General features: G+C 40.4%; 1 protein-coding gene across 1 annotated transcript in view; it reads right to left on the reverse strand.

Moving 5' to 3' along the window:
- Positions 1 to 16,013, reverse strand: part of NEB (nebulin) — a 204,039-nt gene that overhangs the window by 12,503 nt on the left and 175,523 nt on the right. The window contains exons 126-139 of the mRNA XM_072960953.1: positions 15,666 to 15,776; positions 14,972 to 15,076; positions 14,312 to 14,416; positions 12,935 to 13,039; positions 11,420 to 11,530; positions 10,889 to 10,999; positions 10,228 to 10,341; positions 9,590 to 9,694; positions 7,437 to 7,541; positions 6,818 to 6,922; positions 6,080 to 6,172; positions 4,945 to 5,037; positions 2,874 to 2,966; positions 2,283 to 2,375 (exon numbers count right to left, since the gene is read on the reverse strand). Of these exons, the coding sequence (XP_072817054.1) occupies positions 2,283 to 2,375; positions 2,874 to 2,966; positions 4,945 to 5,037; positions 6,080 to 6,172; positions 6,818 to 6,922; positions 7,437 to 7,541; positions 9,590 to 9,694; positions 10,228 to 10,341; positions 10,889 to 10,999; positions 11,420 to 11,530; positions 12,935 to 13,039; positions 14,312 to 14,416; positions 14,972 to 15,076; positions 15,666 to 15,776 (1,449 nt within the window). The remainder of the gene's footprint in view (positions 1 to 2,282; positions 2,376 to 2,873; positions 2,967 to 4,944; positions 5,038 to 6,079; positions 6,173 to 6,817; positions 6,923 to 7,436; positions 7,542 to 9,589; positions 9,695 to 10,227; positions 10,342 to 10,888; positions 11,000 to 11,419; positions 11,531 to 12,934; positions 13,040 to 14,311; positions 14,417 to 14,971; positions 15,077 to 15,665; positions 15,777 to 16,013) is intronic.

A 16,013-nucleotide genomic window follows, 5' to 3' on the forward strand; every position in this document is an offset into this window, starting at 1 on the left:
TGTTTATTTCCCATAGTATCTTAAAGGCTCTATGCACCACTGGACAATTTTGTCCAAATGCAATCTCTGAAAATGAGCACAAATGGTTACTTAAATTGTCCAGGATCATCAAGATCTCAAGTAGATACAAACAATTACATACTTATTCTAATGTAGAATAAAATGATTCAAAAATAATTTTGAAAATTAATGCAAACCTTTCCAAAAGAAGGAAAAATAGTAATAAAAAATAACATCAACTTCTACCGAAAATTTAATAAAATCAAAAGATTGTTAGTGAATAGTGGTTAAAAACAGAGGAAAACAAAACAAAAACACAGTGGGACCAAAGAAAGTTGCTAATCTAATTATGTGGAAGAATCAAATTTTCAGAAAATATTTAAACTAACAATTAAAAATATTTTGGATTAAACCACTCCCTAACCCCCCGCCAAAAAAAAAAAATTCAGCTAAACTTTCCTAATGACATTTGATTCTCCATCTCAGGATAAGTGAAGCTAAGATCCTTCCATGGAAGTTTCACAGACTGAGTATTATAAAGGTTTTTCAGCAACAAAAACATTAATAAAAGATAAAATAACATTAAATATAAAGTTACGGTCTTTTTTTTTTTTTTAAATCAGAAGGTCTGGATTTCTGTTCATGGAATGTCTTGTCTAGAACAGTCATCCAGATAAGGTTGCTTTGGGTACCGACACTGAATGATTTGCTTTATTGGTACTGCTGTTCACTAGGTAGGATTTGTGTTAAGGTAACCCCCGTCCCCAGCAAGAGCCACTATTTCTACATGTGGCCTCAAGTCCTGTGTCTTTTCTTGCAATGCCAACTCAGAAATACCAAATAAAAAGAGTTCCAAGTAAATAAGAGCTATAATGTTTGGGGGTTTTGGACATGAATTAACTTCAGAAGTCCCAGGAGTAACATAAAAGATAAAAAGAGAAGGAAGGGAACCAATTAAAAGTTTTAAGGGACTATTATAGGAAGTCCAAAACGTTAGAACCAAATGGTGAGTACAAGATCTGGAAGACAGAAGAATTCAGTTGATGAGATTCTTTTAAAAGGGATTTGTTAAATTGATTATTTTAAAGGAACTAATAGAAGTTTTGTTTTATAGGAAGATATTATTATTTTTAATATGGAGTTAAGGGAGCTTTGTCCCAAGTACCGAGCTAAAGTTCTCCTGGTTGCGCTTGACTCGCTCCATCTCAGGAGTGACAGGGAGGGGAGTCCCCTTGCTCAAGTTCTCTTTGTACAAAATCTGTGTGCACAAAACCAACAATCAAATCAGCCTGGGCCCATCTTTTAGGTAGAATAACTTTTAAAATAGGCTCTAAAAGGATTTTTGCTTGTTTTCATAATGACACAGAATAGGCCTAAATAACTTTAAGAACTAGAACAATAAAGGTCCACCTTTGGATATTCCATCACACGCAGTGTGATGTCTGCCTCTAGGTGGCATCAATACCGACACAGCTGCCAGACTGCAGGCAGGCGTCACTGACATAGGTCTTCTCTCAAAGACAGAACGATAGGGCTTATCAAACAGTGTTCAAGTTGAGTGAAACTTACATCCATAAGGAATTGCTGGTAATTCTCAATCAGGGACCCAAAAATAAGAAAGAGAGGGAGGTTTGGGGGAGTAAAATAAATATAAATAAGTACTGAAAGCTAAATAAATATTAGCCTTCAGTGATTCTGAAACTATCCCAAAGGGAAGGAAGCTCATCTATATCTTGTGTGATTTTTTTTTTAATACCAAAAAAATAGCTGAGCCAAGTAAATCTGTATTTCTGAGTTACTGTGAATTCCTATGTTGTCCCTGGAATGAAAATGTTCAAGAATCACATTCTTTTAAGAAAAGCTGCAAACATAAAATATGCATCAAACAGTACCACATATGCCACAATAAATACAAGTAAAATTCTAGTTAACTTTGTCCTTTTGAAGGTGTGTTAGATTTTACGTTTAACTCGTGTCACACCAGTTAGAAACGTCTACTGTTATCCAGGGTGGATTTGGGGAAGGAAACACTAAGTATTACCGGTTTTTAAGGGAAGTGATCAATAGCTGTGTTTTAGGAAAAACGCAGTTAAAATTTCACACCAGAACTAAAATAAATACTAAATTAGATTTGGGTTGAAAACAGGTAATATTTGGTATCATTATTTTCATTATTTGAATTTAGTATTTTTATAGGAAGAAAATTATATATTTGCAATGTGTTAAAAATATTATTTTAAATAAAACTTAAGGAATTTTATTTTTTGCCCCCTAAGAAATACCGAGCTAAAGTTCTCTTGATTGCGTTTGACTCTCTCCATCTCTGGAGTGATAGCTGTTGGGGTTCCTTTCCCCAAATTTTCTTTGTACAAAACCTGTGAGATACAAGAAAGTACCCAAAAGACATTCAAAACAAGAACAAAGATTTAGGAAGGGAGAACACAGGGGGCAGGGAGTGTGTGTGAGGAGGGAGTTTTTTAGTGAGAAAGATTTAGTAAGGATAATGCTCTTGCTTTTTACTTCATATTTAAATGATAAGTTCTACGATGCTAATCCTGTAAATGAAAAAGTACGACAGAAAGCACTGCAGCATAGGATATGAGCATAAAAATGAGGCTCTTGTGTTAATTCTGCTTACATTATTTTAGATCTGAGTGCTCACACTTGTCCGTCACCGAAAGTGTTAAAATACCATCAGAAAAGTGAATCATTTTGTGTAAGTACAGATAGTCTTGGTCAGGTCATAACACACACACACACACACATACACACAAAACTTGTTAAGATGTTACTTTTTAGAAAAGGATGATGGGTTATTCTGGTAATTTTTTAAATGGGAAATCAAGGTTCTTATTTGATATATTTGTAAATACCGAGCTAAAGTTCTCTTGATTGCGTTTGACTCTCTCAATCTCTGGAGTGACAGTGGTTGGAATGCCTGTTCCCAAGTTTTCTTTGTACATAACCTGTAGAAGATAATTAGAGTGTCTAAAACAGTAAAATGACCAAAAATCCTTTGGATTACAGCTACATGTGGGCTATTTGGTGGAAACTCATAAAAACAATCTGGCTTTCAAACACAACACTCAAGGAATAAGGAAGGAAATGCCACAAATATTTATGTTCTCTCTTCAAAAGTAGTGATTTTACTACCTTGAAGACTGTACTAAATTGTGCATCTTCTTTAGTCAACACTTAGCACTCGTCTAAAATTCACCAAATAGTGGTAATAAATTCAGCAGTGAAAAAAACTAACCGTTTCATAACACCTAGTGTTAGTCTCTTGAATGCAGCAGGTTTGTGTTTAATAAATAGCTGTCTGGGCTTAAATATTTCTAATCGTGTGATCCTCTGTTCCTTCAGCGTTGAGAGTTTTCTGTTTGTTTTATATTTTCCTCTGAAAATTCCTAGTTGGCTTTTAGACTTAGGTACCCTTGATGTAAGGAGAATTAAACAGTTTATTTTTCCAGGAAGAGCATCTTTCCCTGAAATATTTCCTGATGATTGCTGGATCTTGTAAATTAGTGTTCTTGAACTGGGGGGAGCCCCAATTTGTTCTGGGAGGTACCAAAGGACTGTAAATATTAATGAAACAAATAAGAAACTTCCAGAGCCTCTTGGCTTCTTCCATTCCTTCCTTCCCCTCCAAAGTGAAGAATTTACAGCCTAAAGGAATGAGTGAATTCTTTTTAAATGGATGGATTCTGTGTTGTACTAGAGCATGGGTGGGGGAGCAACATGAAAAACCTAGGGGTTTGTGTCAACAGATTAATTCCTAAAATCACCGACAAACCAGTGCTGAGGTACACATATTTGTTGTTGTTGTTGTTGTTGTTTTGTGGGGGGGCTAGGAAACTCTTCAGGGTCTCTAAAAGTCTACCATCTTGGTACAAAGTTGTCTTTCTTTACTGGGCAAGGCAACAGAACTGATCGTGGACCACAGAACAAAACAAAATCAGAGAAAGGCAAAGAGTTGCAATCAGAAGCAGCAAAGGAGATGCAGGCTAGTTTTCCTAGATTAGTGCACATGCAATTCTGACTGCAGTTTGTACCACAGGAAGCCAGAGTATAAGCAGGGAGTGAAAAGGGAATGAGGTCTAAATAATATGAACGATTTGAAGAGAAGTATCAAACGTCTTCCCATGGAAATGAGAGGAGAGTTCAGGCCTCCAGAGGCCAGGAGAATCTCTGAAACCAAGACCCTCACCTTTTGTTGGCTGTAAACTATTTCCCAGACTTCACACAATCTTGCTAGTAGCCAGCAGTTGCTTAGACCCTGCTTATGGGTAGGAAAGGGGTGTGTGCGCGCGTGCTGGGAGGATAAGGGGAGGGAGGAGGCAGGGCTAGCTGGACAGAGAGAGAAATGTGGGCTAAACCTGATAATTCAGGTGTGGGAGGGGGGCCCAACACACACAAAGACATTGTGCATAGGTGCCTGCAATTCCTTAGAGGACAGGCTGAAGATATAATATACCCTTGTGGGTAGATGACAGCCAGTGCCTTCAACGTGCGCCGTATTTACAAGCAGAGAGCAGAGGATACAGGGTGAGGGAGGGGAGAAGGCAGCGTAGATTTCACAAGTCTACCTGGGGTCTTCTGGACAGTGGATAATGTCCCATGGCATGTATGTATGTTTGCTTTGTATTTTAGGTTTATATGGCCATGCTTTTGGTTAACTTGAGATCATCCCAATAACCTTATTACTACTGTCAGCACATTTTACTTTAGAAACTGTTGGTTCAATGATTAATCCAGAAGCCAAGACCCTTGATTATGTACAGACAGAGGTTTCTTATCTGCTTTTGCAAACTGCGCTGTCCCTCTCAGGACAGGGAGGGTTCACACCATCCTTGGGCAGGGGAAGCCTGGTAGAAGGAAGAAGCGGCAGGTGGGGGGCTGGCTGCACAGGCGTGGGCTGAGCGCGGGGACCGGGGAGCGCCCTACCGAGCTGATGTGTTTCTGTGTCTGCTTGACACGCTTCACTTCAGGCAGGTCTGGGATGGGGGTTCCTTGTCCAATCACCTCCTTATACTTCACCTGCAGATATAAAGATGGGAACATGTGTGCGTGTTTGATTAGCAGCCCCACAATTTGCAGTCACAATTTAAATGGCACAAGCTCTATGCTTAGTGGGCAGGAGGCCACATTCCAACACTGGGTCAGCAGACTACACTGCCGAGGACAAGGACTCTTGGGCTCTCTCTGGTCTCTTTGGGGGTGGGGTCCACCCTTAGACTGAAGCCCCTTCTCTTCCCTGGGGTCTCCCATGTTTTATACCCACAGTTCATTTGCCCAGAGCAGACACACTCACATACACACACCCAGGAAGGGCCATCCTCTGCCTCTCAAGTCTGCTACTTTCTTACAAGTGATGACGAGTCTCTTCTTGACCAACCTGTAATCAGGCTCTTCTGAATCTTCTACTCAACTAGGCCTCAACTTTTGGACTTCTGAGGCCATCTTTGCATCACCCAATTTCAGCAAGAATCCTGCTAAATCAGTTTGGCCAAAATTCTCCCCCTTGGTATCTCATCACCCTTAATATCTGATCAAATTCCTTACCCAACCCCTACCGTCCCCCAGGTGACATCTGATCAGCCTGATCTGCCTCCAGCAAGAAGCCTATTAAGCTGGTTTAGCCAGAATCCCTCCTCACCCCTGATGTTTGCTGAGTAATTTTCTACCCACGGATCCTCTCCCCACAACCCCCACCTCCCCATTCCCTGCCCCCATCCTGTCCCCTCACCTCTCTTAAATCCCTGCTTTCCCCAGGTGTATTCAGAATTGAGTTCGGATGTGTACTGAGATCTCTTTTCCTCTGTATTATGATAGTTCTGAATAAAATCTGTTTTACTAGTTAAACTACTGTCTAGCTCTGGTTTGCTGTGACACAGGCCTCTCTGTTGTCCATGTCAAACCAGCCCTCGTGAGAACTGCGTCAGCGCTGAGTTATGAAATGACCCTTTAGCAACTTAAGCTGCTTCTGGTGACAAAGGTTTTGAGTGCAGCTGAGACATCAGTGTAAATCATCAGAGGGAGACAGAAAACACTGAAAGTGAGTCCCCAGGGGTGTCCTTACCGAGCTAATGTGGTCCTGGGTTTGCTTCACTCTCATCATCTCAGGTGTCTTTCCAATCGCCGTTCCTGGTGAGACATCCTCTTTGTACAAAACCTGAGCATTCAGAATTAGGAAGTGTTACACAGAAGAAAGGAAAACCCAGCAATTCCTGGAGAAAGACTAGGAAATATGGAGTCTGTGAAAACAAAAGACACTAGAGAACGTTCTTAGACAAGTGCCGGAGCATCGGAAGTGTCTCCTGCGTCAGCATCAGTAACTCAAACCACAGACACAACACACATCACTTTCCAGATCTCAAGAGTTCTGTTAAAATTATTGTACTGTATTAATACATGATGAGCAAAACCAGAAACTGTTGATTAAAAAACCCTCCCATGTGAAACACAAAATCCATTAAGAAATACAGTCAGTCAGTCAGTTATTTTGGGAAGGGATAGTAAATCACAGTGTCAAAAAGAAATCCATCTTCCTGGAGCAAGACAACACATGTTACTGCTCAGGGATTTAAAAAGTTAGAAAGAAAGGCTCCTTTGTTAGCAGATTTAAGTTGTTATTTCAAATGGTCTCTGGAATGATGATTTTAGAGCAAAGTATGGGGAATTTTGACAAATAACCGCTAGCATTAAACTGGGGAGGTTAGATGTTAATTGTCTGAATCAACGTGAGGCTAGTATATTTTTAAAGAGGAGACTGAAATTATTAGGTTAGCATTAAATGGAAAATAAATAGTACATATACCGAGCTGAAATTCTTTTGATTTTCTTTAACACGCAGTATTTCTGGCGTGTCTTGAACAACTGTAATTTTTCCTTTACTGTTTTTAAGGTCACACTGGTATTGGAGCTATGAAGAAAGAGTAAACATCTTAAGATTTCAGCATTGTTTTATATATTTTTTAATTGTCCTATATTGTATAAAGGAAGTTAAAATCTTATATTTAAAAAAAAAAGTCTAAACCACAATAATCAGAGTCAGGTAGCCAATGGGAAATTCTTTAATAAGAATTTTGTAGAGAAACGAAAATTTTAAAACCTTAAAATTAGTTGTTTTTCTTTTTAATTATATCTCGCCTAGAATTAACTTTGAAAAAGATAACACCACCAGTGGAAGATGGTGATAGTTCATATTCAGCAACAGGAAGCCACCAACAAAGCGAGAGATGGGTCTTTCACGCTACATTAGGGATTGAGATATGAGCCCCAAGGAGAATGGAGCCCACGTTTCCCGGGCGGGGAGTGGGCGTTGCTGAGGGCTGACGCGGGTGGGATACCAGAGCGTGTGTGCCCAGAGGCATCCTTCTTGCCCTGTCTCATCCCAGGTAGCTGTGAGCTGTGTCTTAGATTCAAAGGAAACTCACAAGGCTGAAGTTCTTTTGGTTCTCCCGGACCCTCTGCATCTCTGGGGTGTCCAAAACAGTCTCATAATATGACATGCACTTCTCTGCATCTTCTTTGTACTTTTTCTGGGAATAGAGTCCAAGAAATAAGGATAGTGAATAACACAAGGATGTGGGCCAGTGGAACCTAAAATTGTGCTTCCTGCTCAGCAGAGAGAAAGTCCTTTGTCTTGATGGCCCCAGGATGTTAGGGAGTTATAAAGCAGAGCCCTCTCGGTCAGAGTGTCATGTCTTTTCTCTCCAGGAGAGCTGAGCGCAGGTATTTCATAGCACCCACTTCGCTTCATAGCGAAGCTGGCCGAGGGAGGCCCTTGTGGACTGGTCCACATGAGGGAGGGTGATGGCCCCTGAGGTTCCTGGCAGGGAGACAGGGATGCCTACAGTGAGCTGGATGGGGCCAGACTATTCAGCAGGGAGGTGGAGAAAAACAGGAGGGTTAAGAGCCATCAGTAAGGCCTCCTGAAAGCTGGCCTTAGTCAGTGACAAGGATAATTTCACTGAGCCGGAGCAGGTGTGGTCCAGGATCCAGGCTAAAGGACTGAGCTGGCAGGCAGGCCCAGCAGGAGCTTCCAGGGTGGGGCCAGGAAATCTACATTCTCAGGTGTTTATAAAGTATAGCCAGGTCAGGTAACGACTGCTTCGGAATTCACTGATCAGAAGACAAGCAAAAATTCTAATTTGGGGCTGTTTAAATAAACTGCAGACTCCTGATCATCAGTGAAGATTAAAACAAATGAGGGTCTATCCTGGTGTATGAAGGACAAGTCACTTTTCTTTCTCTCTCCATCTGTAGGAAGATGGAGAGTTATCCACGATAGGAGGAACCAGGGTTAGATTGTGTGGTTGGTGTTGATGGCAAAGTCTCAATCTTGCTACAGAAATTGATAATCCAAATGTGGGGTGTCTACTTTGCATCTTCCAGATTTGCATACAAATTTTACATCCACATTATAAGAGGCTTTGCATGTTTTAAAATACTGATGCTTTAATTATGGGTGGTAACTCACACCAATTAGAATGGCCATCATCAGAAAGACAAGAGATAACAAATGCTGGTGAGAATGTGGAAAACAGTGCACTGTTGGTGGGACAGTAAACTGGTTTTGCCACTATGGAAAACAGTATAGAGGATCCACAAAAAAACTGAAAATAGAGCTACCCTGTGATCCAGCAATTCTGCTTCTGGGACCATATCCAAAGGACAGAAAACACTAACTTGAATAGATACCCTCACTTCTATGCTCATAGCAGCATTGTTTACAATAGCCAAGACATGGGAACAACCTAGTGTCCATCAACAGATGATGGATAAAGAAGTTGTGGTATATTTACACAGTGGAATAATACTCAGGCATAAAAAAGGAGAAATCCTGCCATTTGCCACAACGTGGATGGACCCTGAGGGCATTATGCTAAGTGAAATAAGTCAGACAGAGGAAGACAAATACTGTATGATCTCACATAATTGTGGACTCTAAAAACAAAACAAACTCATAGAAAAAGTGATCAGATTTATGGTTTCCAGAGGCAGGAGGTGGAGGTGAGGGGGAACTGCAGAAAGGTGGTCAAAAGTGACAAACCGCCAGTTCTAAAATGAGTAAGTACCAGGGATGCGATGTGCAACATGACGACTGTAGCTAACACTGCTGTATGACATGTGAAAGTTCTTAAGGTTAAATTCAAGAGTTCTCATCACAAGGAAACATTTTTTTTCTCTTTTTTTGCTTTCTCTTTTTACTGTATCTATACGAGGTGAGGAATGCTAACTAAAACTTACTGAGGTAATCATTTCACAAGAAATATAAGCTAAACCGTTGTGCTGTACACCTTAAAATTATACAGTGGTATAAGTCAATTATATCTCACTAAAACTGGAAAAAATAAATTTAAAAAAGTATGGGTAGTACCACGAAAGAGTTCTTCAGTACCTTAAAATTCCCTCCTGCAGTTTATGATCCAGAAATCTCAACTCTAACTCCAGCTTGCATCATGGATGTATCCCTTCTCTTTCACTGGGAAAACTATGGTTTTAAAGAACCTCCTTCAGTAATAGTGGGAAGACTTTGTTCTTCATGACTGGGGTCAATGAGTGGTATTCTGATGAATGTCCTTACCTTGCTTGAAAGGTTCTTGACTTGTTGGGCATGAATGATCTCCGGAGTATCAACCACAGAAGTGAAATTGGCTTTTTCCATTTCTGCTAATTGCTTATACTTAATCTGCAAGAGGACAGCCAATACTTGGGTAAATGTTTACCACGTGCACAACGTTTTGTAGCTTAGTTTGATTAACAGGTGATTAGTATTTCTTTTCCAAAAGGATTCGTTCATTTGATAGTCAACATTTTTTTTCCCTCTTGTGTTTACAGTTTTATACTAAAGAGTAAGATTCAGAAAGAAAGGTTGAGTTGGAGCTGTTGAAAGACTTACTGTCTAGTTGGACAGGGGCAGGGCAGGGCGGGGAGGGGGGCGGGAAGCTAGGGTGTGGGAAAGGAGGAGGGAGACCATCAACAGATAGTAAAGCGTCAACTGGTTCCAGAAGGGCTGGGAGAAGGACAGATACAAGCGGCCCTGGCAGAGGGTCCCTGATCCTTTCCTCGGAATGGATTCCACCAGGCGGATATTTAAAGATGCCACGATAATATGCATGTGACTGCAACTGACCAATAAGTAAGACAACAGAAGGACAACACTGTGTTCTTGCAGTCGCAGCTATGTTTTCTGAAAGACCGACATGGAACAGTAACACTGACCTGACTGGCAATATCTGTGGCATTCTTGGCTCTCATGAAGTCAGGAGTTTCATTGGCCATGGCATTCAGGCCTCTTCCTTTGACTTCCAGCTCCAGGTCTCTCTTATATTCTTTCTACAGTAGCATTTGAAAAAAAGTTACTTAACTTCCATGACTAGGTAATAAATGTGCAGAGTGAGAACAGATCCACATAACATGTCACCTCAGTTGCTAGTGGGCACCTTCACCGTTCCCCGTGCCAGGATGGTGTGGTGACAACAGAACCACTTTAGGAAACTCTTCTACTCATGCCAGGCCTCCTTTTGAACACTTTTCAGCATTCTCTACTTAGAAAATTGAAGTAGAGAGCACATTTTAAATCTGGTTTGGAATGTAACAAGGATTACACTTAGGTGCACACCTCTCCTGTGTGGTGCTTTAATTTAAGTGGGCACAACACATGTATCAAGGCTAGAACAAATAATACCCGATAAAGAACAGGTTACAATAGCTGCTACAGAAACAGACTGTTATTATCAACTCATCAGAAATTAAGACATTTTATTTAATGGTTAATAATCATGACTATGGAGTCTGAAATTTAATAACTCTCTTTTTATCACTTTTTTTTTTGTATGCAACTTGGCTGGGAAGCTGTGCATGCAGTTGGCTGTGCACCCACCTCGTTGAGGATCTGAGTGGCGTTCTTTGCTCTTAGCATGTCGGGGGTGTCTTCCATTTCACTGAGCCCCTTCCCACGGATGCTTTCTTCTAGGTCCTTCCTGTACTCTTTCTATGGCACAAAATACGAGCAACAGTGCTGAGAAGAAAGCCTGGATTGTTCCTCTTCGGTAAAGCACCCCCGCCCCCCCACAAAAATAAAAAAACAACTCTTCCGATTTTAAACAGTTACAGTTTAGTAAATGAAGATACGAATAAAGGCAGGGATAAGCTTCATCAGTTAATATCAATATCAAATAGGAAACTAGAAACTAATAGAATGCTGAAGGAAGCACATTTTATTAGGGATTCAATTAAAAAATTAGAAGAGTTAACATGAGTAATAGATTAGGTGGTAGTACCAAACACATGTCAACCCAATTCGAAACCGGAAGTTAGGTGGTGGTGAAAACGGTAGAAGGAACACGCCGATGAGCGTCATTAGTGCAATTATTTGGATCAAGAGGGAAACAAAAGACCAAGTGGGCACTACCTCGCTGGCTATTTTGGTTGCATATTTGACATGTAATAAAGCTGGCGTGACCTCCAGGCCAGTCAGGTTTCTGCCTTTAATGGACTCTTCATAATCTTTCCTATATTCTTTCTAATGTGAGTAGGAAGGAAAGACAAGTTAAGAAAGAACCTTTACTACAATTTACTTTTCAATCCTACTGGGGAGAATTGTATTTCCTAAGTATGGCCTCTTAACCTGATCATAGTTCTGCTAACGGTCACACATTTGAAGCATGTCTGATTGTTCTGGAAATACTTTATTTAGAGCAAGTAGCCCTAGAAACCCAGAGGCTGAGAAATGTTGGTGGGCTCCTCATTCGTCCGTCCGACGCTGTGACTGGGGCTGGCCCTCGAGAGAGTGGATGGCTGGGATGCCACCAAGACTCTGAATCCATTGTCATCTCTCCTGATGACATTCCTCTGGAGGCAACAAAACACTGTACTTCTGAATTAGAAGAGACTCAAGGGGGGGGAACCACCCCCCGAGGAAGGGAACCTGAGTGCACTAAACGCAAATTTGGCCTTTTTCATAATCCTGACTTATTTTTCATCACTGAATAGAGAAGGTGGACAATGAAGCCCTGAGAAGTTCTCAGGCCTGTTTACTGTTGAGAGAAAGGGCTGTGACCTCCCCCATCTCCTCTCCAATCCCAGGATGAGGCTGTTCCTCTGGGAGGCTTGGAATAGATATTGGAACTTGATTTTGTAATTTTTAATTTAGATAGAATTTTACATTTACAGAAAAGTTGCAAGAATAGTACAAGGAACTCCAATAGAGCTTTTACGCAGATTCACCAATTATTTAAAACTATTTAAAATTTTTCATTATCTGGCATTCTATACACCAGACACCTCCCCAAACTGCCACTTTTAAAAACTATTTATCTTTATGGTTGGAGATGTGCTTATGGAGGACACAAAGAAATCCAAAAAAAAGCCCTGTTTCCCAATGAAAACAGACTTTCTACAATTCAAAGTAAGATTTCATTCTTCTCCACTATTGATTAAAAATGAAAAAAAATTTAAATGCCTCTGCATAAAACTTCTAAAATAGAAAACATGGCACATTGACTTTTGGTGTTTTGATAAACATCTTGATCAAAAGAAAAAAATTCTTTTTTTTTTTTTTTGGCTTGGGGCTTCCTATTAAGAGCAATCCAAAGACAGTGGAGGGTCTGTGCAGAGGGAACTTTTCATTCATTAAAGAAAAACTGACATTATATTCAATATAATTTGTTTCATTGTTGGGAATAGTTTGCTATGTTCTAATTCTATGAAAATGATAGTTGAAATAAAAGATACATGGTAAATATTTACTATTGAGAACGTCTATTATAACGAAACCACAGATGACTGAGAAAGATTTTCGCGATCACTTGTTAAAGAGTCCGTCACCTGCAGCTGGGGTAACAGCAGGCTGGATACTTCTGAGTGGAGCTTGTTTTCATCAGCTTGTTGGTGTGTTTGCTGTGTGGCGGGTTTGTGCAGGACTTACCCCGCTTTGCATCTGCTGAGACTCTTTGGCGGTGATGTATGTTGGTGTTTCAAAGTCCAACATGGGCTTTCCTCGCTCCTTTTCATACTTCTCTTTGTATTTCACCTGTGATGAAAAGCCTTATTAGATATCTCCTCTCTGGTCAACTCGTGGACAGAGACCAGTTTAGCAATAGTATTTTTTTAATTGATACATTATGTCCAATTGGGTGGCATCTCATTGCCATTCAAATCAGATCCAGTAGTTTTGTTTTTTTTTTTTTTTTGCCTAAGGGGAAATCACCATTACTGTCTGCAAGGCATGGCCAGGATTTATGTTCAATTCAAGGAGACAAGGGAATCACTGCAGAAAAATCAGCTGAGAAGCACTGAAACAAGGAAATACATGGGGAAATCGCCCATGGATAACATTGGCCGCGACTGGATGTGTGTAGATGTGCACATTTTAGCCAAAGCATCAGTCAACATTTCTGATAAAAATCTCCCATTTTCTTTCATAAGAATTTTTACGAGAGACCTGGAGGCTTGACTTAATAGATACCACACATGACTTTAATTATATGTCAGTAACACAATCTAGGTCCTAACTGGTCACATATTTAATGCAGCCAGTATAGACTGGTATAAAATGAAATCCAGTTGACTAGTTGCTGACTGACTTACTAACAACCTGACATTCTCCCTAAGACTCTCCCAAAGCTATTTTGCAAATACCATCTCCTCATTCTCACCTTACGTGAGGAATGGGGGGAGCCTACAGGTATTCCTAACACAGGCTGCTTTACAGATGACATGAGGGCACTTCCAGTAATTTAGCTCTTGGCTAATGCCCAACAGGGGAGCTAATAGTGCTGAATTTGTGACATAGAAGGTCACGTGACAGCAGGCTCCTTCTCTGAGTTCTTTCCTCTGAGAATCTTAATGATTTTACAAATTTTGCCATTTCTTAAACACCCAGAGACTGCTTCAGTGGTCGACCTGGTCCCAACACTTCTCTGCTCAGAACCCTCCAGAGCTTCCCTGTCGTCCTTAGGAATGTCCTGTCAGCTGGGGGCAGACTCCTGGGAGCACAGCGGGGCTACCGTGAGGGGTTTGTCTCCCTTGTGACGTCGTCTTTGCGCTTCCAGTCCCTGTCAGCAACTGCCCACCACATGCTGCATGTCTACGTGCTGTTCCTCCAATGTATGTTGACGCCGTTACCATTCACGACATAAATATCTGTTTCAATGTGTTGTTAAATTCAAAACCCCTAATATCTTCGGGTATTTTCTCAAGCAACGGTTACTACAACTATAACTACTGTCCTGAGGGGATTCCGTGAAAGGTTTTGACATCGTAGATGAAGGTGCAGGAAAGAAGTCCATCTTTGTTGACTTACTATGCTCTGTAACTCTGTGGCCTCTTTTAGATGAAGCTGCTCCAGGTCATCAGGTATCGTGTGGTAGTGGCCTTTGCTCTTCTCGTAGTCCTTCTTGTACTGGTACTGCGGGGAGGGCGGCAAGAAAGGCACGCTGATGGGAAAGCTGCTCGGCATTCCTGTGTTTTGTCTTGAGATTAGACATTTAACAGCAGCAGCATCGAGACCGAATCAAAATTAGCAAACACTATGGAGGGGGTTAATAAAATGTTTTAAAGGATAAAGATCCATGTTCACTATTATTGGTTAATACAAGGACGTAAGCATGTAGGTTACACGGCTTATTCAGAGTTGGTTTTAGGAGTGAAAAGATAAAAGTGAAAGAAACTATTCCAAGTGATAATTCTATGTTTTTAGAAGGAGGGAAAGGAGTAGTTAATTGAACAAAAAAGTTTAAATACTCCGAAAATAGAAGCATTTTTATACCCCAAGAGGTGTTATAGTCAGTGGAGAATTGGTAGATTAATGTTGTAACTGGAAGAATGCACTCAGGCAACAGAAGAGCTTTCTAACAAATCGAGTGTCTCAGTAGCAGAGAAGGAGATGCACGTGAGCTCAGAGAAGGAAGTTAGTTGCGAACATGGGTGAAACAAGCTGTTTCTGGAGCAACGTTGAGCTTACAGAACTGGCGAGTTGGCTGGTATTCAAGACATGATGCATTATCAGAGATTCCTTCATGTCAGTCACAGGTTTGTGAAGTTTCTTCAAGTCAGCTTTATATTTTACCTGTACATTGAGGGGGAAAAAAGGGAAATCACATAAATAGGAAATGGAAAATGGTACTAATGGAAACCAGAATAAGATATCCCATCTTGGAACAAATGCTGGAGATAGTGATGAAAAACCATGCCTCAGTCACAATAGCCAAAAAGCAGAAACAATTCAAGTGTCCATCGACAGAACACAATGTGGTGTATACACATGATGGGCTATTTATTATTCAGCCACAAGGAGGAATGAAGTTCAGACACATGCTACATGGGTGAACCTTGAAAATACTATACTGAATGAAATAAGCCAGACCAAAAAAAGGACAAATATTATATGATTCCACTTAAATGGAATCTCTAATAGGCAAACTCATAGGGACAGAAAGTAGACTAGAGGTTACCAGGGACTGGTGGGAGGGGGAGACGGAGAGTTATTGCTTAATAGTTAGAGTTTGTGTTCGGGGTGATGATACAGTTTTGAAAATAATACTGGTAGCTGGACAAAATTGTGAATGTAATTAATGCCATCGAATTATATACTTAAAAATAGTTAAACTGGCAAATTTCACATTATAATATTTAACCACAATTAAACAAACACATACCTCACTTGCGAGATTATTAGCATCTTTCATGGTTTTGTAAAGCTGGCTGTCTTTTGGATTGTACTTTGGTGTCTTGCCCTTCTCTTTGTTGAAATTTTCTCGGTATGTAATCTAACAGCAAATGGAAAAATCCAAATTATTCCTGAATGTCAATTAATTTGATGACTGAGGAATGGAGAAAATGTAAATGCAAAAGAGTACGTGTTATACAGAAAGTGATCATACAATTTATCATCCAAACCAGGACACTTCTAGGAGTAAAAGGAGCACTATTAATAATTGTGTTGGGGTAACAGGCAGTCGAGAATAAGATCAAGTGATGTAGCATTTATTTTGTTCATTTGTATA

Source organism: Vicugna pacos, chromosome 5 (assembly GCF_048564905.1).
Source record: "Vicugna pacos chromosome 5, VicPac4, whole genome shotgun sequence".
Lineage (NCBI taxonomy): Eukaryota > Metazoa > Chordata > Mammalia > Artiodactyla > Camelidae > Vicugna > Vicugna pacos.